General features: G+C 39.4%; 2 protein-coding genes across 3 annotated transcripts in view; one reads left to right on the forward strand and one right to left on the reverse strand.

Moving 5' to 3' along the window:
* LOC135713614 (kelch-like protein 17) overlaps positions 1 to 23,302 on the reverse strand; it is a 109,926-nt gene that overhangs the window by 51,578 nt on the left and 35,046 nt on the right. For both annotated transcript variants that reach the window (XM_065236747.1, XM_065236748.1), the window contains exon 2: positions 7,781 to 8,365. In XM_065236747.1, coding sequence (XP_065092819.1) covers positions 7,781 to 7,806 — 26 coding nt within the window. In that variant the 5' untranslated portion in view covers positions 7,807 to 8,365. The remainder of the gene's footprint in view (positions 1 to 7,780; positions 8,366 to 23,302) is intronic.
* On the forward strand, positions 17,969 to 18,928 carry LOC135713635 (nucleosome assembly protein 1-like 1). The gene has a single exon (XM_065236777.1). The coding sequence runs from the start codon at positions 17,969 to 17,971 to the stop codon at positions 18,926 to 18,928; it is 960 nt and encodes a 319-aa protein (XP_065092849.1).

Raw genomic sequence — 23,302 nt, forward strand, 5'->3', positions numbered from 1 at the left:
TACATATTTGTTTCGTACATGTTATTATCATAATGTAGGTCAGCTGCCATCCATTTGCTACAATTTGTACCCCTAACCTCGAGAAAGCCGCGGGTAATCGGCCCCCGCTTTACTAACGTTAGTTTTAAGTAATTTTGTGATCTAAACAATGAATATCGGCTCCACAAAGCTACAGCAAATGAGCCTGGAAAATAAACGCATTATATAAAAAAAAACAAACAAATAGCAGCAGGTTCAATCCCAGTCGGCGCCGATAACCCAAATGATTGAACTATTCCACAAATGGTTTGGATGATACCCCGAACACGAAGCAAATTAACCATAACATTTTTATTAGGGGAGGCATAACATCTCTGATCACGCCTTCCTCCGCAAGGAAAGTAAAGTCGTTGGTCCCCGGTTCATGAGTTGATGGGTCGATAGGTAGGGTCCAGGTGTGGGAGCTGCCTCCCTGGCGTCGGTAGCAATGGTGCTCAGCACGGAAAACAAGATCGACGGAAAATAAATCAAAGAAAACAAATTGGTCAATTTCAATTATGCATGTTTCTGTCGCATGATTAATTGAAAAGTTTTAAAATCGTATTATGAAAAATACTTTGTTCGACAGAATTATGCCTTAATAGTAAAGTTAACCCATTATAAAAATTATTCATCAGAAATTTTCAAGTTTCATGAAATTTACAATTTCGTATGATTTTTAACATTGTATTTAAAAGATAGCGATTGTCCGGAGTTTAATTGTTTATGAAATAAGTAAGTTTTATAAAAAAAAAGGATTTGCATTTCCTTAAATGGACTAAAATAAAAACTTCTGTATAATAAAAACAAATCATACAAAGGTCATATAAACTGTTATAGAACATGTGTGTTGCTTGGGAAGAGCAAACTTGATAAGTTATGTTCAATCATCACTAGAATACATTGTGGAATAAGGGATGGATCATTTATTTTTAATTGGGTAATTATAGGGTGTCCCAGAATGTCTAAGCACGATTTATAAAAAAGGTTAACGTAACTCTGTTTACAGCAAATTCGATTTTTGTTTCGTATTGATGTTCTCTATAGTATTATTATTTATCTTTATTGGGGAGGCTTTCAGCCTTGGGCTGGTTCGCCTCGATTCTCTATAGTACTCTCTTACAGTTAAACGTAGAAAATCCGAGATCCGATCAGCGGAGCGGATTTTTGATCTCACGCTACTCATTAGCTTCAGCACAGATGCCTTTCCAACAATTTTGGATACTTTTTCCCAGTCTTTCGCAAACTTTGTTACGGAATCCGCTGCCTTTACATGTTTCCGTAAATATGCTTTGGTAAGGGTCCAAAAAGTTTCGACTGCCTTGGCCTGAGGACAGTTTGGTGGATTCATCTCCTTGGGTACGAAATGGACCTTGTTGGCTTTATGCCGAATCCGGCCAAAACAGTACTGAGGCGTCGTGTTTGCGGACCATGGGTAACAGACGCTTGTTTAAACACTCACGCACGTAAACATCGATTGTCATTGTCTCCGTTGCCACAAACGGTTTGGAAAGCATAACCATACTAACAAATGGCAAACCATAGCCTTCGAGGATCCCACTTTTTTAGCCACGTCTCGAACCGAAGCACTTTTTTTGCGAGTGAAAGCTTGCACGATATTCCGGTCCAGATTTCGGTCAGCAGGATTAGGTTTACGTCAAGATTTTTGCTTGTCCTGGAAAGTTGCTTCACCACCATACTTCCGAATCGCGTTTCGAACGGCTCCGATGCTTACACCTTCCAATTTCGTAAATAGACTCAGAGAAATGTTAGGGATAGTACACCATTTGTGCACGATCTGTTTGCGCTTCGCATTCTCACGGAAATGTAAAGAACCAACACTTGCGATACACGAAACTGTTGGTCGAAAAGTAAACAATGATTCAGTGTGATAATCAGCTGTTTAAACGTCATCTGAAACAAGCAGGGGTGTTCCAAAGTCGTGCTTAGACATTCTGGGACACCCTATACGTATGTAAAAAGTACTTCGGAAAAGGAAATTCATGCAAATATTATTGCTTAATTTATGAATTGCTAGGATAAGCAATATACAACAACAAAGTGAACTCTTTACATACATATCGCTTAACCATTACAAGAGATAAACTAGCCTTCGGCTAAAAATCTCTAAAATAAAAATTAAAAAAAAACTTAACCATTACTAGCATTTGTTACGTTTCCAGATTCTTTACTAGGGTGGTTCACTTAATACATAACATTGAGTATTTCCAGTCCAAATAGCAAAAAACTCAATCCGACCTTTTCCGATTTGCGTGAAATTTTGTATACATGTTTGTTATGGTCGAGCATTCACATTTGAGCAAAAATTTGTCAGTTTGGAATCTTAAAATAAACAAAATCTAAATGGCATATTCGACATTTTTCAATCAAATCGAAACTCAAAAAAGTCACGTCCAATCGAATGACGTCTGTGACCAAATTGTAGGAAAAAATAATGTCTTTTCTGAAAATGTGCACACGGTATACAAATTCTAGTAATTATGGGTAAAACAAAAAATATAAGGGGTAAAAATTTATATAACAATAGATAACTCTCTTCAATATTTTTTGAATATTTTTCATCAACACTAACTGGAACTTACTCGAAAATAAAAAAATAAAAATAATACATGAATCTGATTCCAACTCCGACTAATGACTTATATCGCGGAGACGAACCAGGGTTCGACTGAAAGTCTCCTTATTAAAGATAACTAACTAATGGCTTATATATTAACGGAAAATGTTAATTAAAAAACTAAGATGCTGGATCGAGAAGTATAAAAAAAAATATTTTCGGGCTTGACACATTTTCTTAATATTTCATACTTCAAAGAAATTCCTAAAGATAATCCCAAATCAAATATTTAATATTTCTTTTATAACACAACAACAAGGTTCTTAGATGTTTTAAAATATTCGGTCTTTCTACACAGAAAAAATCAACATTAGTATGAATATTAGTTTTCATTATAATGCAAGTAAAATCTGGTCCACTTAGAATTATAAAACATAAAACCAGGTGTTTCTTGGGATTGATTTGACGTAATAATGTAATTTAGCCAAAAGGAAGTTACTTTATGGAACTTTCATAAAAATATTGCTAAATTACTCCGACGGCGCTCGGATGAACTCGCGGACTTTCTTTGGAATTCCGACCATCATCTGCCGCATTCTGGTTTTGAGTTCACAGCTGCACACGTAATATAGGCTGTCTTGCAATGAGCACTCATACATAGGATTTCCAGTGAAATCTAGATGTATGAGTACTCATTGCAAGACAGCGTATATCACGTGATATATACGCTGTAATGTGAACGGGGTATTACCAGATCATGATGATGATGATGGTCCCACCTCTTACCCCTACAAAGGTTTGAGCTTCAATTGATCATCAATTTCCGGGCGAATTTATCGGCGAAAACAAATTTGAATTTCCTGGGAACATCACCCCGTGATGTGGCCAGATGAAATTTTTGTTGAGAAACCTGCCTGAGATCCATCCTAACATAGGTTTCGTCATCCATGAGAAGGCATCCTATACATTCGTCAGAACCCGATCGTACAACTTTCGGGCGCGTGTTTTGGTCACTAGATTCTGCTTTATCGTCTTGTTCTGTTGCTTGGAGGCACGGAATGAACGGTAACCTGCTCGCAGGCGGATCCACCGGACGGTACTACGGCTGGCATCCTATTTTTTGTTACATCCCGATCCGAGAGTCCTGGGTTTCTCTTGATCGACCTAAACACCTTCCAGTTCAGCTGCCTATCCAAAGTTCCGGCACGACGTTTACTTTGAAACTTCGGGACCACACTTTTGCGTTAACGGTTGAAACGGCAATTTCCAACTTTTTCGCGATATTTCGACGTGGGTGGGCAGGATCAATTTTCTTCCATCTAGTATAACTTTTTTAATACTGCACGTATCAAGACGAAACTTTCACCACTGAAACACGAGTACTTTTAAAACAAATCGCTGCCAAAAAATTTCAAATCTAACCGCTAGATACGCTGTTATAGATTTGTTTTTCCTCTGTTCGGGACCTAACACCACTGCTACCAGTATTTGTACATCAATTCCTAGTAGTATTAAATCTATAACTTTGCCGAAGAAAACATCATTCTAGCAACACTCAATTCAATAGATAGAATCGATGTTCTGAGGTATAACATCTCTGATCACGTCTTCCTTCGGAAGGGAAGTAAAGCCGTTGGTCCCCGCTTCATGAGTTGATGAGTCGATAGTTAGGGTCCAGGTGTGGGACCCGTCAAGGAAAAAAAAAATCAAAAGCTGGTCCTTCTTAAACCGAGCAACTTAGTGAATGATTGCATATTAGAGTGATGCAACATTTGAAATTTTCGCTCCACAATACTTAAACGATTCCAAATCGGATCCTGCACAAACCACCATTTGAAGTTTGTATGGGAATTACTATGGTAAAGCCAAGATTTTTGTTCATGTCTATCTAATAATTCACCATATCGGTCTGCTTCAAAAGTTTTCAATTGTACTTGTAGGAAATTTTTCCAGCTACAACTTTGCTCAAGACCACTTTTCAATTAAATGCAAGGATCGAAAGTTATCAATGGTTCAATGCGCTGATGATCTTATGATCAACTGCTCAGCAGGCAACATTGGTGTTTCTGGGGCGTTGAATAGGACACACAAATCATGGCTACTATGTCACACTGCAAAATACAGTGTTGCCTACAGAGCAGCTGCTTGATCATGTCATAAGTTTACCAATCTCTTAAACAATTAATAAATTTTTCCTGTCTCGTTTTACATAGAAACAATCTTCAGCAAAGTTGTAGCTGAGAAAATTTTCTATAAGATTGGCTATCGAACTATTTCGCAGCTCAATATGGAAAAAGACTAGAAGGTAATGAACAAAAAGTTGAGATTTCCCATAGTAATTTACATGTAAACTTCAAATGGCTTGTGCGAAGTCTGTTTCTAACCAAATGAGTTGTTACTTTGAGAGGCTAATCAGGACCCGATTTGAAACCATTTAAGCACTGTGGAGCGAAAAAGTCAAATTTTGCATCAGTCTATTGCATATCTGTAAGATGTATACCAATTTTACTAAAGGTTTTGGTCATGCTACCTGTCCTACACTGTCTTAGTATATACATCTCTCTTGAATTCTCTCGAATAAAGAATTGCTGTTATTTTGTCTCACTTGTATCGCATCGCAAGATAATCACGAACATTTTCTGATCATTGATTTTGAAACGATGCTATTAAGCTGATCATAACTCACGTCCCATCGAACTTCTAGTAATAAATCATAATTTATTCCAATTCCCAACAAAATTACCCAAAAATAAAACCTCACTGGCACAAGGGTGCTGGGATGCACAAAAATTCCGGTCGTAGCTCGTTTGATCAAAAACTTTTCAATTTCAATCCCTACAACTTTGTCGTCACTCGCACCAGACATTATAGAAAAAGTTTCCCTCCTTTTTTTCCATCTCTACACTTTCATCTCGTTGAAACAAAGTCAACAGCGTTAAAAGCGAGAGTCAAAGTCTAGTTCAGGCGTTCACCACATGAATCATAATTTTCCCGCTTACTTTCATGCCCTTCTGAGGGCTTGCTTACAAGGTACCGTAAAAAGGGGAACTTCGATAATATTCGATGAATGTTGAAAAACAATTTAGTTCAAGAAATATAAAACTTTGAATGAGCATATAATCAGAAACATCCTAAGCCAGCTCTGCAAAACGTACGGCTCGCGGGACGGACGTGGTCTTTGGATCTCAGCAAGGATATCATTCTAGGCCAATTTTTTATCATCATTATGAATTTTAGTCCAGAATGAATGAGAAATAAACAAAATGCTTCTTGAAACATGTTAATCGATCAAAGATACAGTGAAATCTGGTTTAGAAAGGTTCCCAAGTAACAATTTTGGTTTTATAAGGGTTCTGAAGACCGTGATTTAGACTTGTAGCATGCTTTAAAACCTCGATAAAACTTGCAATGTTACTTGAGTTGGGCAGGCCTAAGCAATAAGCAATATTGAATTTGTGATGGCTATATCGGAAATACATTGATAAGTGATTATTTGAGTGCCTTTTCAATCAGGCGAAAAAAAAAGAAAATAGATTTTTTTCAGATACACATACTCTAAGCTACAAAATGGATTTACCAATGTTTCCAATTCTAAAGTAGTGCACAGAGTAAATTTAATCTTTATATTCTACTTAAAGTTACCCGCATTATCAAAGATACCCCGTTTAACAGTGTCTACAAAAAGTGGGCACAAGGAGAAACGATAATTGAGAAGGCAGCAGATTTAGTAGGCCCGTGGGCAAGCATGTGCCCTATGAATCTGTGAAACCACAAAAAAGGAGGAATTCGGTATGGATATAGGACTACGTTACCACCATGCACTTTTTTTTTCAATGGTTGGAAAAGGGTGGATCCGCTGCCATGCGGATTTTTTTTTTTAATTTTAATATCATGCAACCCGTGCAGGTATCAGAAAAGCTCAGTTTTGTTTAGCTATAGCTGCATCGCTATGGCGGATGTCTGAGTGTGTGCTTGTCTCGAGGATCAAAAAGTAATGCTTGAGATTCAAGCAGTCAAGGATGGCAGGAAATATGATAAAATATTACAAAGCACGGCTGCATTTCAGGAAGGACTGTTTTTCACACAAAACTCAGTGGAGGTATCGTTGGCTTACTCGAGTAATTTTGCATTAAAAGCGATAAATTTTGTTTTTAGACTATAACAACGTAACAGGGCTGTGGGATGTAAAATTGCATGTATTCAAATTAGAAGCAAATTGTCTTTATTTTTTTATAGGAACCTATGCAATCAATTCAGCCCTGTTTGTACAGTCGGTATCTGGTTAGCCAATCACCTGGCTACGTCCTGTCAATGCCAGGGACAGTGTCCTTACTGGTGAGCTAATTTTGAACTGAATTATTTCCCATCCAATAGATTTTGCTCACTTGAATAAAATTGCCGAATCCTTTCTATCTAGTCAGGATCTCAAATTAAAGAAGAACACAACACTGACTGTTTTGCTTTTTTAAAGCACTGAAAGCGCACTTATCCACAATGCTCCTCATTACTAGACATTATGATTTTTAATTTTCAATTGAATCATACGCCTACTATAAGATACAAAATCTGACAACAGTTGTCAGTTACTCTTCAATTGCGTAAAAATGACAACAACATTGACATAAACAACAGTTAGGCAAATCTAATACCCCGTTCACACTACTACTTTTATTATGTGATAATATCTATAGTCTATACAGCTAGGTTTCACTGGAAATAATATGTATGACATTTGATATCAAGATAAGGTACGTGTACCAGTTATGGATATACGTTCATATTATGGTGTATTCCAATTATAGCCTATGAATTCCCATATGTCATAATTGGATACACCTACCCTATCACGCAATATAGTCTGTAAATTTGAACGAAGTATAAGACCATGCATCTGAACTTATAAGGATAACAAAAAATGAAAAAATGGTCGACTTTTGCAGTTTTTTTAGTCTAACTTTTTGCCATGATGATACAGAAAAAAATGTTTTCAGGTAAAATAAAAGTTTGTACCAAACGGTTTTTAAAATTGACGCCATTGATATTAAACCCACATGCACTGTATTATTGAGAAAATTTAAATTGCAAATGATGAATGCCTGATCTCGCATGCAGACATCAGAAAGTATTTGCCGGATAATCCCCGATTCATTGTTTATGAAATCAATCATCTCATTTGATACTCACGTATTGGATTTCACTGGCAGGAACATCTTCTTGTTGCACGCGACTAGCTTAGAAAGATGTTTGATGAGGAAAATCTTCACCCTCAAAGTGCATATTCCTCTGGAACTGACAAGCTGACCCGAAGTGGCGTCCTCCTCTGTAGCAGTGGTGCTGGTGGCGCTGGCAAGAGCAGCAGTTGCAGTTGTGTTAATAGTAGTGGTGGTGGTGGTGGTGCAACTTGTGAGCGACTTTAGCTGTGTGATTGCAATTTTTGGCTGCTGCCGTGCTGATGAAGCCGTGGCTGTTGATGCTGATGCTATTGCCTTTTCTACTACGATGGCGTCCGGCTTGCTTTTACGACATTCCAATGCCGCGTTTGGTTGCCGGCTTTGTCCAGGGCTATCCACCTTTACCGGAACTCATGCACCGTCGCCGGCTGCTGGGTGTGGGGAATGATGCTGATTGTTGGGTTTGCTTCTAGTCTAGAGGGGTTTCTTAACACTACACTGATTTGATTTGATTGATTCACAGAACACTGTCACTCAAGCGAGATGGAAGATTTTCGTGAAGGTATCGATGGTATCAGCATGACAAGATGACAAGCGTCTAGAAAGAGAAGAGAGACAATGATGACGATATCATTAAGACGATGAGGGCAGGCTGATTTAATATGTGATAATAGGCTTTTAAAAATCTAAACATGATGCTATAATGACAAAAGGTGATTCAGACCAAGCATGATAACAGAGAACCTCAAATTAAATTTAGGTTGGTTGAAACGCCTAAAATTAAATTCATCGATTTTTCAGACAAATCAATACTGATCTACCGATACTTCCTCGCTCATTCTGTCAAATGAATTAAATGCCAAGCACGTATAAAATGTTCCGAAAAACGCGGACAAGGTGTTCGTTTATTAAAGATACACGAATCTACTTCTGTCTTATTGCAAACAGCCGGAGGCACTTCGAAGTAGGTCCTTTTCTTCTTATCACGCAATCTAGATAACGAGAAACACCTTCTTCTCTTCCGACGTTCTTTAGCTTGGTTGTCACCGTAGTCGTAGTCGTCGTCGTCGTTGTCGTTGTCGTTAGACCTAATAATGATATAAGAGCGGCACCACAGCACTTTCACGCAAGCATTCGATAAGATACCACCAACAACCATATAAGTCCGGTAAATATAGATCTAAGTCTACAGTTTGGGTGTACCCACTTCCGTTATTATAGCAACACCCGGTTGCAATGCATGGAGAGGGAGGGGGGATTATGTTGGTCGGCGGCAGGAATGCTCTATTATGTAACGTGGAAAGTGAAAGCAAGCCAAGGTGAAAATCCTTACAGATTATTGCAGCACGTGGGCGGCCGAGCCTATTCGGTCGTTCGTTCGTTTGAATGCTTCACTGCGAAAGGGGGTGACTTAAAGTGTTTACATTAGCTTCCATTCGTTTACAGGATATTTAACTGTTTAGTCCGTGGGGACTCCGACGATGATAGCCACGTTTTCGCTATATTTAATGGATCTATTTTGCTTCTAGACGAGTTGATTGCATAACAAAGTAAATGTTTTTCTATTGATGGATTGCGAATTTATCATCCTCTCGATCGGGATAGTTCCGTTAGAGTACGGTAGTGTAAAAATTGTATATAGAGAATAGAAAGCGAGCAACAATAGCAGAAATTTCCAAACCTATCGACTAGACGCTTACGTCAGATCGACATCGCACATCGAAGGTACGTGATCAAATCGGCGATCATCTCTTTTGCCGGTTGTGGCGGGGAGAAATACCCCTCACCATCCCTCCCCAACAGGGGAGTTTGGTAAATTTTCACACTGCCGTACTCTAACGGAACTATCAACTCTACCCTGAAAATAAAATTTCGTTTATGCAACGAAATCGCTGGTGTGTTCTACGAATTTATTCGTTGTTTTCTGCAACGAAATTGATTTGTACATTGTACTAGTTTCGTTAGAACTGTCACACTCGCTATCGTTACACCCAACCAGCGGGTGTTGTGTTGGTTGTGGAGACCGAAAAATGTGGAGTGTGGTAGTAAGGATGGGTAAAAATAATTCATCATTGGAAGGAATAAACATGACAAAACAATTAAAAAAGACTTCAGACCGGGCTCGAATCATGAACCTTGTGATTGTCAGATCTGTGTTATATCCTTTGCTTTATATGTTAATCGGTAATTCGATTTCGTTTGGTTTTTCCGCTGCCTGCATGTATTTTTTTCCTCTGTACGAGACATAAAACCACCGCGACCAGTAGTTCGTTTTATTGTGGTAGCTTGCATGTTTTTTCAGACCGACATATTTCAAGAAAAAAAGTATCCCATCTCCAACACACAATCAGAACTTTAGGAGACAAGAAGAGCAGTTGCTGCCTTGATTGTACGAAGTTAAATTTGTATATTATACTAAAAAGGCGTAATATTAGCATTGCGCCAGATGACAGGAAAAACGAATGTTTCGTACGATTTATGAAAGATTTGCTTTATATACGATATTCATTTTTAAGAAACGGTTTTCTGAGAAATAACGAAAACGTATTTTCAGTGTATACTTTTATCTTCTCATCTATCGTATCAAATGACCACTTTAAGTCTGATATTTGACGTTAAGCATCTCCAACTAAATAAAATATTGTTTTTATTTTTTTTTTTTTTTGAAAATGTGTTAAGTTTTAAAATAACTGGTCCCACATTTTTTGCTTTTCTTGTACACCTTGGTGTACCAAGAGGCTATTATATCCCTTGAAAAGCACATTTTTGATCTAAGTATTAAATGGGTCATTCCATATCAAGTGACCGAGTAAATATGCAATGTTGCAAATCCAAAGTCTTAAGCCAATCGGCCCACCCCCGCCGCTGCACACCACCCCTTTTTTGCCGATTTCTAATAAACACCAGTTTTCAATGTTATATATCTCTGCAACCATTAAAGAAACAAACGGTACTGGGTATTGTTTAGTAAGGATTTTGGATGTACAATCGAATGGAATGATCAGATTTTTTTCTCCAGTGTTGCCAACTTTGCAACATTTGCATTTGAAAACTTAAAATACAAATATCTCAAAATTTCCCCACTCTTTTTTCAAAATCTGATGACGCCAACATGTTCAGCGGAGTTTTTGTTTACATAAGAATCGCCTGTCGACAAAAAACAAAATTTTACATTTAGAAGATATTGAATTTTAAAGATAACATGCGCTATGCCGAACGTGGTTTCAATCAAAGTGTCAATATTCCATGAGTTTGGCAACCCCGAGAGTGATGACTTTTTTTATTGTGTTTACATTCTCAATTTATCAGATGGATCAAAGCAATCATTCGGCTTCCCTTCATTCTTATTAGTGCGTTTGCGGATCGGAAGGTGAAAAAGGAAGTGGAGGCCTTCAATCCTGCACGGTGTTCAACCCGTCCACCAGATTCCGTCTCGATGTCCCTGCTGTTGATTCCTTGCAGATATATAGAAACGAAGGCGTAGCCCGATCGGTGATGGATGAAATCGCCACCTGGTCCCTGTTTAATTATTACCGACTTAAGTAACTCAGAATTTGAACGGGCGAGAATTCAATCCCACCCTAGGAGCAACATCCTCGGGCCAGTTTTTAATAATGCCTCAAATCCAATCGGTAGACCACCCATCGTTCTGGGGTCCCTTAATACGAGCTAGTTTAACAGAAAGATGATGCATCAGCAAAATTACCGGATCTGGTGAAGGGGATATGCTCGATGTCGGACTCGTGGAATAGAATGTAATTGCATTTTTAACTGCTATGATCCGTTCCTATAAATCCTATACTATTGCACTAAGGCAATCGTACTCCGATCCAGGTCTAATGGAATATGTGGGGTAAATACCTATTGACTTCCCCCAGCAGTACTGGGACTTCATTCACAATTATATGGACATTCCTTTAAAGTCCTGGGGATATCCCATCGTAGCCAATATCAATTGAGACCAATGACTGCGAACGTGTATAAACTGACGATCCAACTAGTTTGCACCATAGGTAGCTTTTGACCAACCGTCGGTCGCTGGAGATAACCAGTTTCAGCTGACGTGTGGATGAACTATATTGAAGTCAATCCTGAATAGAAGCTGTTCTGGATGAAATCACGAGCCGCTGGGATTTTTGCTGTGAATCGGATGAGACGGACTGAGTTTTGGTAGATTTAAAGAGATTCACGGTTCAAAGAATACTTACAGATTTTTTTTCGGAGCGATCACTCGAAACCGGTTTTTCGTTCGTAAATTCTTGATTGAATCGTTGTTTTACCAATTTTATACATGACAAATTCTCTCACTAGCTTAAATTTTGAGTAAACAAAGTACTCAACCGAGTAGTCAACCTTAGCAACGATTGACAAAACGTTAACACTCAACAGTGATGCCATTTTATATGATATCGTTCTTGTCCTACTAGTCAAAGTGTGCTCTATCGTGCCGAACAGTGTCCCGCGCTGTGTTTTGACACAGTGTGCAGAGTTGGTTACCCCTTGTTCCATAAAGAAAATTGGTTTCTTCTTGAAAACCGTTAAAAACGACGAAACCTGTAGCTTTACTAAAAATCTGAACCTGTCAACTTTCAATCAAACCAAATGCAAAAATGGGATTTGTTTGCCAGTGTTGTCAACTTTGAGTTTTTTGCAGTTGAAAACATTATATGAAAATTTCCCAAAATACCCCTACTTTTGACGAATTTCAACGATGCCCAAATGTTATTCAACAGACTATTTTAAATATGACTCACTTATCGACAGAAAACGATAGTTGTCATTTGGGATGTATTGAATTTTAAAGACAAGTGTCAAAACAAAATTCGTAGTATCAATTGGTTTCTTTAAAGAATACTGGCATTTTAAATCATTTTAATGATGGGTAACATACATATTTCTTTCTTCGATTTGTCTTCGGCTTACGTGAGGAATTTTGGCTTGGCTTTGAAATTACTTTGAAATTTGAGCCTGTTACTGAACATGCTACCTTTTTCATAAAAACTGTTCCGTCGGTTGTACGAGTTACTGAATGCATCCCGCGAATTCCAGGAATGGATCATGCCAAACTGAATCTGGTTTGTACATCCTTCTTTTCATCACTGCATTGCTCTGATGTTAGAAATTGGACATTCAGGTTACAATTTGCAAGTGCCCATTCATAAACGCTTTTGGCGTTTATTTAGTTTGGCCCTGCAGACTAGCTCTTGTCACCAACCTTTACAAGGTACCACCTAATCCGTCGCTTGTGTGGATCGTACTCATATTTGGCATGTTTGGAAATAGCGTGCAGTCAATCCTCCCGTTAAAACAAACTTTACGGCACTTGACTTCTTCACTGGGCTTAGAGCAACATCTGGTAAAATTTCAACTCTCCCAGATTCCCCGGAATCGTACGCCGAAATCGAAGATCGATAAGATCGACAGCTCTGGATGACCGCAGTTAGAGACGAGTTAAAATCTATTGAGGAGAATAAGGTGTGGACGACGGTGGAATGCCCTGCCGGTGTCAAGCCCTTGCAGTCGAAGTGGGTCTTTCGCGTGAAAGAGGATGAAGAAGGAAATCATGTGCGATGCAAGGCAAGACTGGTAGTCAAAGGTTTCTTGCAGAAGGCTGGCCTGGAATACAATGAAACATATGCGCCCGTTGCGAAGTTGACGACGATTCGAATTGTGCTGGCCGTAGGCGTACAAAGGGGATTACAGTTCCATCAGATGGACGTCAAGACGGCGGTCCTTCATGGTAAGCTACAAGAAAGAATCTTCATGGCTGTTCCGGATGGCGTCAAGGCAGACCCTGGGCTGGTGTGCCAGCTACAGAAATCGTTGTATAGTCTGAAGCAGTCTCCTCGTTGTTGGAACGAAAAATTCAATCAAGCGCTGCTGAAGCAAGGTTTCACACGTTCCAAGCACGACTATGTATTGCCTACACCCGTACAACCGTATCGACAAGAGGGGGAAAGACGTTGTTTTCATCGTGCTTGAAACGCGAACTGTCGGTGATGTTTGAAATGACCGATTGTAGAGAGTTGACTCACTTTCTTGGGATGAAGATACGGTACGATCAACAAAATGGTAGAATGATGCTGTCTCAAGAAACCAGCCTGGAAAAGATCTTGCAGAAGTTCGGCATGGTGGAGTGCAATGCAACAAGGACGTCAATGGAGAACGGGTTGAAATTGGATCGTCAAGTGGCCGAAGGTGTTCAAGAACCGTACCGTGAATTATTGGGAAGCCTGATGTACGTGATGATTTCCACAAGGCCGGACATTTGCTTTCCTATCGGATATCTGGGGAGATTCAACTTCAACCTGGACAACAACATTGGACAACTCTGAAACGGGTTGTACGATACTTAAAAGGATCGATGGAGTGTTGCTTGACGTTTACTCGAGACAATCAAGCGGTGCCACTCATCGGGTTTGCTGATTCAGACTGGGCCACCGATACTGACGACCGGATATCAGTAAGCGGATTTGTTTTCCGTGTATTCGGATATACTGTTGCGTGGTCAAGCAAGAAGCAAACAACAGTTGCAAGTTCTTCAAGTGAAGCTGAATATGTAGCGTTGAGTGCTGCAGCATTGGAAGCGATATGGCTAGTCGGTGTTCTAGGCGATCTCGGTGAGCTGAACATTGAACCAATCACCATATACAAGGACAACCGTTGATGCATTGGTATGACCAAGAACTTGGAGAGTGAGAGAACACATCGACATTAAACACCATTTTCTTCGTGATCATGTCGCTGCTGGTAAGCTATTGGTGGAGCCGATTGCCAGCAACAACCAGTTGGCTGACTTCTTCACTAAATCGTTGAACGTCGGACGATTTGAGGAACTTCGGACAATTCTGGGACTATCCAAGCGAGAGGGGGTGAAATCAAAGTAGTCGTTGACCTGATCACTCCTGTTATTTTTCGCTGTCATTACAACTCAAGAGCTCGATGTGAGCAATTCAAGTTAGCTTTAATATAACATTCTTTTGTTCGTTAAGTCTCAGCCTGTTCATTATTGCCCCGTCCTGTTCCTTTAGGAAACAATATTTGAGACATTCTTAATCGTTATCTGTGCAAAAATTACATGAAAAAGCTTGTTAACAAGAAGTTTGAAAATATGATCGAAAGTTGATGTTTTACGATTTTCGTAAAATTTTCAAATGTCCATGATTTCAAATACCCTGAAAGTTTGCATTTCCCATGAGGTATACACACTACCAAAAAGTCATGTAAATTTCCGTGCCCTGAGACCGACACATGCAAGCGGCCCAAATGACATAAGAATCAGTTGAAAGAAACGAGAAAATAAATTCAATCAATCGTACTTTTCGTCGAGTTGCGTATGTTTCGGTTTGGGAACACTTAACTTTACATGACATGTCGGTTTACGTTCCATAATTTACGTCAAAGATGGAATACGTCTCGTGTAAAAATAGTTATTTTTAAGTGTGTATATTATATGCACTATTTACGTTATATTTCAAATTTAAATACATTTTGTTTTAATTTGTTTTCAAAATAAATAAAAATAAATTACCGTGTATATTTATCTCTGAAAGACTTTACTTTCAAACCAACTTTGCCTCACACGTAATTTCGATTAGAAGTAGTGTTTTCCTGCTACAATTTATTGAAAAATGTCAAAGACGCCATTTTGAAAAAAAAACAACCAAAATTGTCGATTTTTTGCAAAAATGCGAATGATGGCCCATAACACACAATTATACAAAGTTCAATTCAAATAGGAGAAGGTCGAGTCCAAATTTTTATGTGTTTGTCCTATTTGGCCTGGAACCAAGGGTAAACAACTCTGCACACTGTGCCGAAACAAATCGTTACACACTGTTTGGCACATCATGGCACACGATGACAAGTTCACACAAAATATAATGCAAAATGTCAACTGTTTTGTGTTGACATTTTGCAAATCGTTGCTGGAAAGTCCAAACGAATTAGTCAGTCACCACGTCACACAAAATGGCCATAGGATCCGGACCGAGAGTCAATTGGATGGGTAAGGAGTACTGCAGTGCTAATGTACGGTGTCAACAACAGCCCGTTGCCGAACGATCCTACCATTCTGCAGATGTATCTGTAACCGCAGCAGTTTCTCCCGCAGAACCACTCGGTACGATTGATGGTTCATCAAGCAGTTAGACGTAGAGCTCATTCCATGGGCTAAACGATCTCGGAGATTCGATTGACTGTGGAGGCAGGTTGAGTCAGTGGATCTCGTTTTACATTCGCAATCTCTATACGCTTATTTGCAGCTATTAGTTTCAGCGACGGCAAAAGCAACATTAAGAATTGTAAAGGAACCAATCTGAATAGTGGTATTATTTAACGCAATCGGAACCGGAAGCAGTTTCACGGAGATTAATATGCGATTCCGGCATTTCCAAGCAATGATAAAAAATATGAAGGAACAACAAGCAGATACAAGAGGGAGGTAGTCATCAAACCACTGCAACCCAAGTTTCGAGATCCTGGATCAAATTTGGATACTGTTGGAAGTTATTGGAAGGAAAATGTAGATCAACAGATTAAAAGTAATAAGTGGAGAACGATGAGAAAGGACAAATCTTACCAGTTTTCTGGTTCTCTTGTTTATTTATTAGGGTGTTCAAAAGTTCTAAAGCATGGACGATGTAGTTTCGCTCTTTCATCAAAACAGGGATAGTCAGTTAGACGAATTTAGTACCTAACCACGACTTCTGACAGTGGGAAGCTACTGCTGGTCTATTGCTGCTGCTACTACCGCCGGTGGACATTTTAGGTCGAGTCCTTCCTGTTTTGTATGTTGTAGCATTGCCCGAGTAGCATGATGATAATTCAGACAAGATGTATCTTCCACTTGCCGGTTGGATACTTGCTTTCGGCAAACGTCTATCAGAATGACGAACGGTACAGAATTGTCTTCTCCAGGGGCTGAATTTCGAGTGTCACTTCCTTGAAGCGGATGAGCGGCAACGAGCTCCTTGAATATTATCTTGGGATTTATGTTCGCCACTTTTTTCCGTTCATGACTTGAAAATCTAAACAAACAATCACAAATGTCATAAGTGCAGGGTTGCCACACTCATGGGGTACTGAGACTGATACCTTGATTACCACACTTTGGCACGTTCGGCACAAAGCTTAACCCAGCTTTCGGCACAGATAAACTACTCGGGGGGATTGAGATTGAAGATGGGGATGTGCAGAGTTGAACACCCCTTGCCTGGAACTGGATTTCTGGCAATTCATTGTTATATTTCAAAACCTAGTTGATGCGTGCTGGCATTTTGTAAATTTGTGATCCAACCCAGCTTTAAAAATAGCCTTTATTGCCCTGCCGTCTGTTGGCTGTCGTCATCGGATCATGGCCGAAAACCGCTCGATGATGTTATCCATATCATTCCACTAACCGAACGACTTTACTACACACCACCGGTATATACAGGAAGAGTGTGCCGAAAGGAAATTGTAATGAGGCGACGAGTTGAATAGACCCGGTGTTTTCTTCAAGTCGGCTGCATTCACTCAAGCGCATGCTAATTTTTAGATAGGGTGAGTTTTCCCTATATTTGTAAAATCGAGAATTATCTCTGATTTAACCATTTTCTGTATTTAAAAGAAGGAATGGAAAATTGGGGTGGCTACCCTAGGTGAAATCCCGGACAAAAGCCCAAATTTACAACCCATGTGTTAGCTTGCAGCAGCTGCGAGGGTGGAATATTGCCACATTGACCTAGATTTCTTTTACGACTCTTGCCTATATATTTTACCACCGTCGGGAGGGTTTGCTTTGAAGGACTGGTCTGGGCCGGGGAAGGCACGCACATTGCTGTGAACGCTGCACCTTTTGAAGACAGGAATTCGGAGAATTTGAAAGGACGAGGAAGTTTTATGTTAGCAAGCATTATACTAGGATGGCTAAAATGCTTCGTTTGGAAATACAGGTTTGTTGAGTTAAAATGTTGCATTTAGTGTATCTATCTCTCGAATTATTACACTATAGTCTTGCTAGGAAGTTAAAAGATGCTACAAGGCAATCTTGATGATATCATACTGGTCGATAATTATTATAATATGTTAGTGCGAAAAAGATATTAGGACTGCATTAGATACCGATAAAATTTCATCAGCTACTATACTTATGAACACCATTTAGTTTTCCACATAAAAATATTGATTCAAACCGCTCGTAACTATCCTAGTAGGCATCATGAGAAGCGAATCGCTCAAAATCTACTTCCTGAAAAGTGTCATACGAAGTTTGATCACCGGGAAACCTTCATTCTCTTCGTGCTCCTGCCCAAAAACGGAAGCTACTTTGCCCCAGCTGTCCAATTTGCGCATAAAACTCAATCAATTGCATGAGATCGCGATGCTCCCGCCAAGCTTAGAAACGAAAATTCAAGCCCTGCAGAAAATCCAGCTGGAAATGATGAGCAAGGAAGCCGTGTTCCATAAGCACGTCCACTCGCTGGAAATGGAATTCCTGACGTCAATCGGAGAGCTGTACGAGAAGAGAAAGCAAATCGTATCCGGAACGTATCAGCCCATAAAGAAAGACCTGCTAAATCCAGAGGACTTTGAAATTAGCACGGACGCACAGCTCAAAGGAGTTCCGGAATTCTGGCTTACCGTCTTCAAGAAGACACCCGTCCTGCAGTGCATGATTTGGGAGGCGGACGAGCCAGCTTTGAAGCATCTGGTTGACGTTCAGGCAGTCATGTTTGATCAACCGAAAGAGGGGTTCACCTTGCAGTTTGAGTTCGAGCCGAACGATTTCTTCAGCAATGAGGTGCTGACGAAGAAATATTTGATGGAGTGTGTCCCCAACGATGAGGAGCCGTCCAAATTTACTGGGTTCGAAATATATGATACAGTCGGTTGCGAAATTGACTGGAAGGAAGGATTCAAATTGACTGCTCAGGGTGCGCCAGGAGTGGAACGTAGGCTGAACTCGTTTTTCAACTTTTTCGATCCGATGAGGGTATTGGAGGATTGTGACCCACTAGTAAGAAAACATTTTCTGGAAACAGACTTTGAGATAGGATATTTTATCAAGGAACGCTTGGTTCCCAGAGCGGTCCTGTTCTACAATGGGGATATGTCGGACGATGAAGACGAGCCTATGGCTGAGGAAGTGGTTGTGTCGGAAGAAATTATTGTCGACTGAGAGTTAGCAAATTTATATATTGTATCTTAAATAAAACTTTCAATAAACTGAATTGGGAACGATCATTTACTGCTGTACCGATAGTGCATGCATTGTTATTCAAATTTCAGCATAGATGCCGAAGGTAATCGAGCTTTACTTTCCGGACACGACAGTGTTCAATGCGTGCAACAGTGTCGTGCTAATACATATATAGAATGACAGAGGTAAATTGCATACATGGGTCACAAGCCTTTACGGTGGAGTATAAAACGTGCTATCATGGTAAATACTAATCAGCATAACGCCGTACGTGCACCCGTGGAGCTTGGACGAGCGTGCAGCGCGGTAGAATGAGTTCACGAATTGGTGACAATAGCTAAAATAAACACATCATGAGAAAAGTGCAAAAGGTTTATGTACGGAGCGAGCCGGTCTCATATACGTATTGCATAGAGTAGGGTGGGCCTATCGCACAACTTTATTCCCGTTTTTGATCAATGCGACTTTGCCATACAAAAAATAAGGTTTGTATGGGAAAACTGTTTTGATTGAAGTCAGAAGTTTTTGATATGATGCATCATCGACTTTTATTGTTGAAACACAATACACAACACACAATATACAAATAAACACAGTTATATACTTCCGTTATACGCATAACTGTTCAATGTCCTATGCAATCCTTATGCACCGTGGGACTCTTATGCGTATAACGGCAGTATAAGTCAAGAAGAAAAATTTAGCTCGCGATCTCCAAATTATTTCAAGTTCTAAGCTAGTATATTGAAATCTATAACACTCTTGGAATGGAGGTTATAAATCATCTTCAGATACCTAATCAATCTGGCATAATTTTCTTCAAATTTGATTTGAAAATTTCCCAGAAATATTTGGCCCTTTCAGCGCGGCGTGGTGAGTTGAGGTGACTCATTGTTCCTAGTGAAGTGAAAATTGTCACCTCGGATGAGGTGACTCTCCATTTGTTTTGTTCGGAGTATCACCTCCGCCAAATGTAATAAATATATAAAATGTTTGTATCCTCTTATAAACAGGAAATCCTATCTTGGCCTGAAGAATAAACTCTTAATATTCAAACAAGTTTTTAGACCGGCTATGCTTTATGCTGTGACTATTTTGGTTTAACTGTTGCACTACCAGGAAAAAAGCACTTCAAAAGATTCAGAACAAAGTTCTGACGATGATTTGAAAGTTATCTCCCTGGTACAGTAATACCGAGGTACATAGAATTTTGAATGTTGATACTTTAGAACAAATGTCCAACAAAATAATTAATAATTTCAGGCAAACATCGTTGCAATCCTCAACTGCAACGATTAATTCCCTTTATACTTAGATAAGATTTATTTTTAGTTTTTAGTTTTAAGATGTCAATTGTTGTACCACAGGCAAACAGACATAACACATTGAATATTTTTCAATTTAAAACATCGTCGCCTAAACACTACCGCCATCTGTTGAGTATACTGTGATGGGTAGTACGCTGAACAGATGGCGGTAGTGTGAAAACGTCAAACGCAAGGGAATTGACTATGTGCGCCACAGGTGGCGGTACTACCAACTAAAAAGCATTTCAATTGACCGTTAAATGCGTGTTCGATGAACAACATGCGAGTGTTATGTCTGTTTGTCTGTGGTTATACTGACATACAGGTTCAGAAAACAGGTTTTAAATACAGAATTGCCAAGGCAGGAATAATGTAATAACACTTAGATATATATCATAATAATTAATGCTGATAAGTTGGCCCGTAACGTGGGTAGATCACCTTTTCGTGGTACGTTACGGGATGTAAGATCTACCACCGATTCCTAGTCCTGACTACTTCAAACTAGGGGAACAGGATTTTTTTAGTAATCCAAGGAACACATCTTAGTCCTTGTTACTTTTTATGCCTTGTTTGATAGTGACAAGACTCGGCTTTGTCTACCGAGGATGATCTTGAAACAAGGAAAAAAAATGAGTTAGTTGTCTTCATCTATGTGATTCCTAATCTTCTATTCGTTGTTCCCTAGTTCCTGACTACTTCAAACTAGGGGAACAGGATTTTTCAGTAATCCAAGGAACACATCTTAGTCCTTGTTACTTTTTATGCCTTGTTTGATAGTGACAAGACTCGGCTTTGTCTACCGAGGATGATCTTGAAAGAAGGAAAAAATGAGTTAGTTGTCTTCATCTATGTGATTCCTAATCTTCTATTCGTTGTTCCCTAGTTTGAAGTGGTTAAGACTAGGGTTCTGATGCATGGTCATTATCGGTGTCATACCTTAATTTTGTATAAATAGCGGGACCTTTCAATTAGAGTCGGATCCTTGCGATAAATGCAAGAGTGGCAACTGTAAAAAAATCGAATACTTCATCATTTCTCAATAGTGATGGAGTAATACGACATGCACTAAACTAAGGACACGGGATATACTACAATAGATCAATTTACTGGTCGCAGTAGTGTTAGGTCCCGAACAAAGGAAAAAAAAAGGCTGATAAGTTCCTGCAGTAGATGGAGAACCTAGGTATGATTGAAATGTAATTTATTTTGAATTTGGACAAAGATCAGTTTACAATTCTCTTACTTCGTGGCACTAATGTGCATATAAACCTCCCACATAGATTATATCTCGAGATCCTGAAGTCAGAAATCGATTTCCAACGTTATTTGGGAATCCAAGATGGTAGCTGTCGGTTTCCGGAAATTGGCACATACCCAACAATATCGGTATTTCCGGTACGAGGACAACGAGACTGGAACTTAATATATGAAGCCATTTTGTAATCCAAGATTGCAACTTTTGGTTTCCAAAAAAAAAAAATGCAAGATATCCTAGAATATGAGTATTTTTAGAGCGACTTGTAGAGGCCGGAAATCAATGTCCGATGTAATTTACTCTACATTTTGTCCTTGATACGAAAAGACACAAATTGCATGGAATCTCATTTTTGTTGCAAACCGGATGCCGCCATCTTTAATCCCAAGGTGTCGTCAGCCATCGATTTTCGACCTCTACATGTTGTCGCTGTTTAAAAAATATACAAACTTAGTTTATTTTACAGAACTCAGTATGTATTTACACAGTTTTTCGGAAGCTGAAAGCTGGAATTCCAAAATGGCAACAATCATCGATTTCTGGCCTCTATACGTTGTCTCTGTTCCGAAGCAGGGCACCAAAACTTTATTGGTATCGACAACACCGGATATGTGTTTCCATTATCCTCAACCCCTTACTACCACAAATTGTTGTAACACAAATCCTCGGATCGTAGTGTCTTCTGTATCTCCCTTAAGTAGTAATTGTCGTGTTTTTTTGGCTTTGGCCGCAGTATGCACAGATTAAAGTAATCCTATATGGGAAAAGATATTTTTTATTTTTCCGTAGCATGATATGACGACCCAACATCATAGTCTCAATTTTTAGATGAGGCATCCCTAGCAACCATAGGCACGTTATTTCGTCTTTTTGGCTATGTACAGCTGGACAATGGCTATACCAGTGTTTGTAAGTACTGATGAGGCCCGTATATAGCCAAAAAATCGGAATAACGTGCCTGTGGTTACTGGGGATAACACCTGCATTGTATTGTTCATTGCTCATACAACATTCGTATTTCATTATGCACCAAATAACAAACAATGCTGCAAGGGGTAATCAACTCTGCACACTGTGCCGAAACACAGCATGGCACACTATTCGGCTCTTTAGCACACACGTTGACAAGTGGAATACAATCAACATAATATAAAACGGCATCACTGTCAAGAGTCGACGTTTTGCCAATCATTGCTAAGGTTGACTTCTTTGTTTACTCCACTGGGCTTCACATTGGGTTTGGATTTCAAGGGAAAATGCTGTGAGCAGGGGTGGAAACAGTCGACGTTTTTTACTACGTGCGCGACAGTCTGTTTGTATTCGAACACTCATGCTCTACCGTCGTCTCTCTCACACAACACGAGCGGTAGAATAACATTCGAGCTAAGAGAAAATTATCAAAATAGCTATCATATGACATGTGTGATTTAGTTGTAATTCCTCAATTCGGTGTAAATCAAACCATTTCTGATCAGAAATATTATTGCTAGGACATCATTGCTTGATATTTTCAGAATTCACACAAGCACGCCATCAGCAGCTCTTATTATGATAAAAACTAAAATACATACATTCGTGACGGTCTTCGGCGACAGTGCCGTATGACAGAGCCTGTCATATGACATTTTAGTTTGGCACTGTACTATGAAAGCTTGTTTTGCAAGTGTAGGAGGCAAAGGCAGTCAATTATCACAGAAAATGTGTCGACTACCGTTGCCTTCACCATGGAACTAAGTGTATCTCGTCCGATTCGTAGCGAAAATCCCAGCGGCTCGTGGTTTCGCCCAG

This window comes from Ochlerotatus camptorhynchus, unplaced genomic scaffold (genome assembly GCF_037179485.1).
Source record: "Ochlerotatus camptorhynchus isolate MF236.1 unplaced genomic scaffold, CSIRO-AGI_Acam_v1.1 ptg000574l, whole genome shotgun sequence".
Lineage (NCBI taxonomy): Eukaryota > Metazoa > Arthropoda > Insecta > Diptera > Culicidae > Ochlerotatus > Ochlerotatus camptorhynchus.

Excerpts from the sequence above, each read along its gene's own strand:
- LOC135713635 (XM_065236777.1), top strand. The coding sequence starts at position 17,969 with ATGAGAAGCGAATCGCTCAAAATCTACTTCCTGAAAAGTGTCATACGA.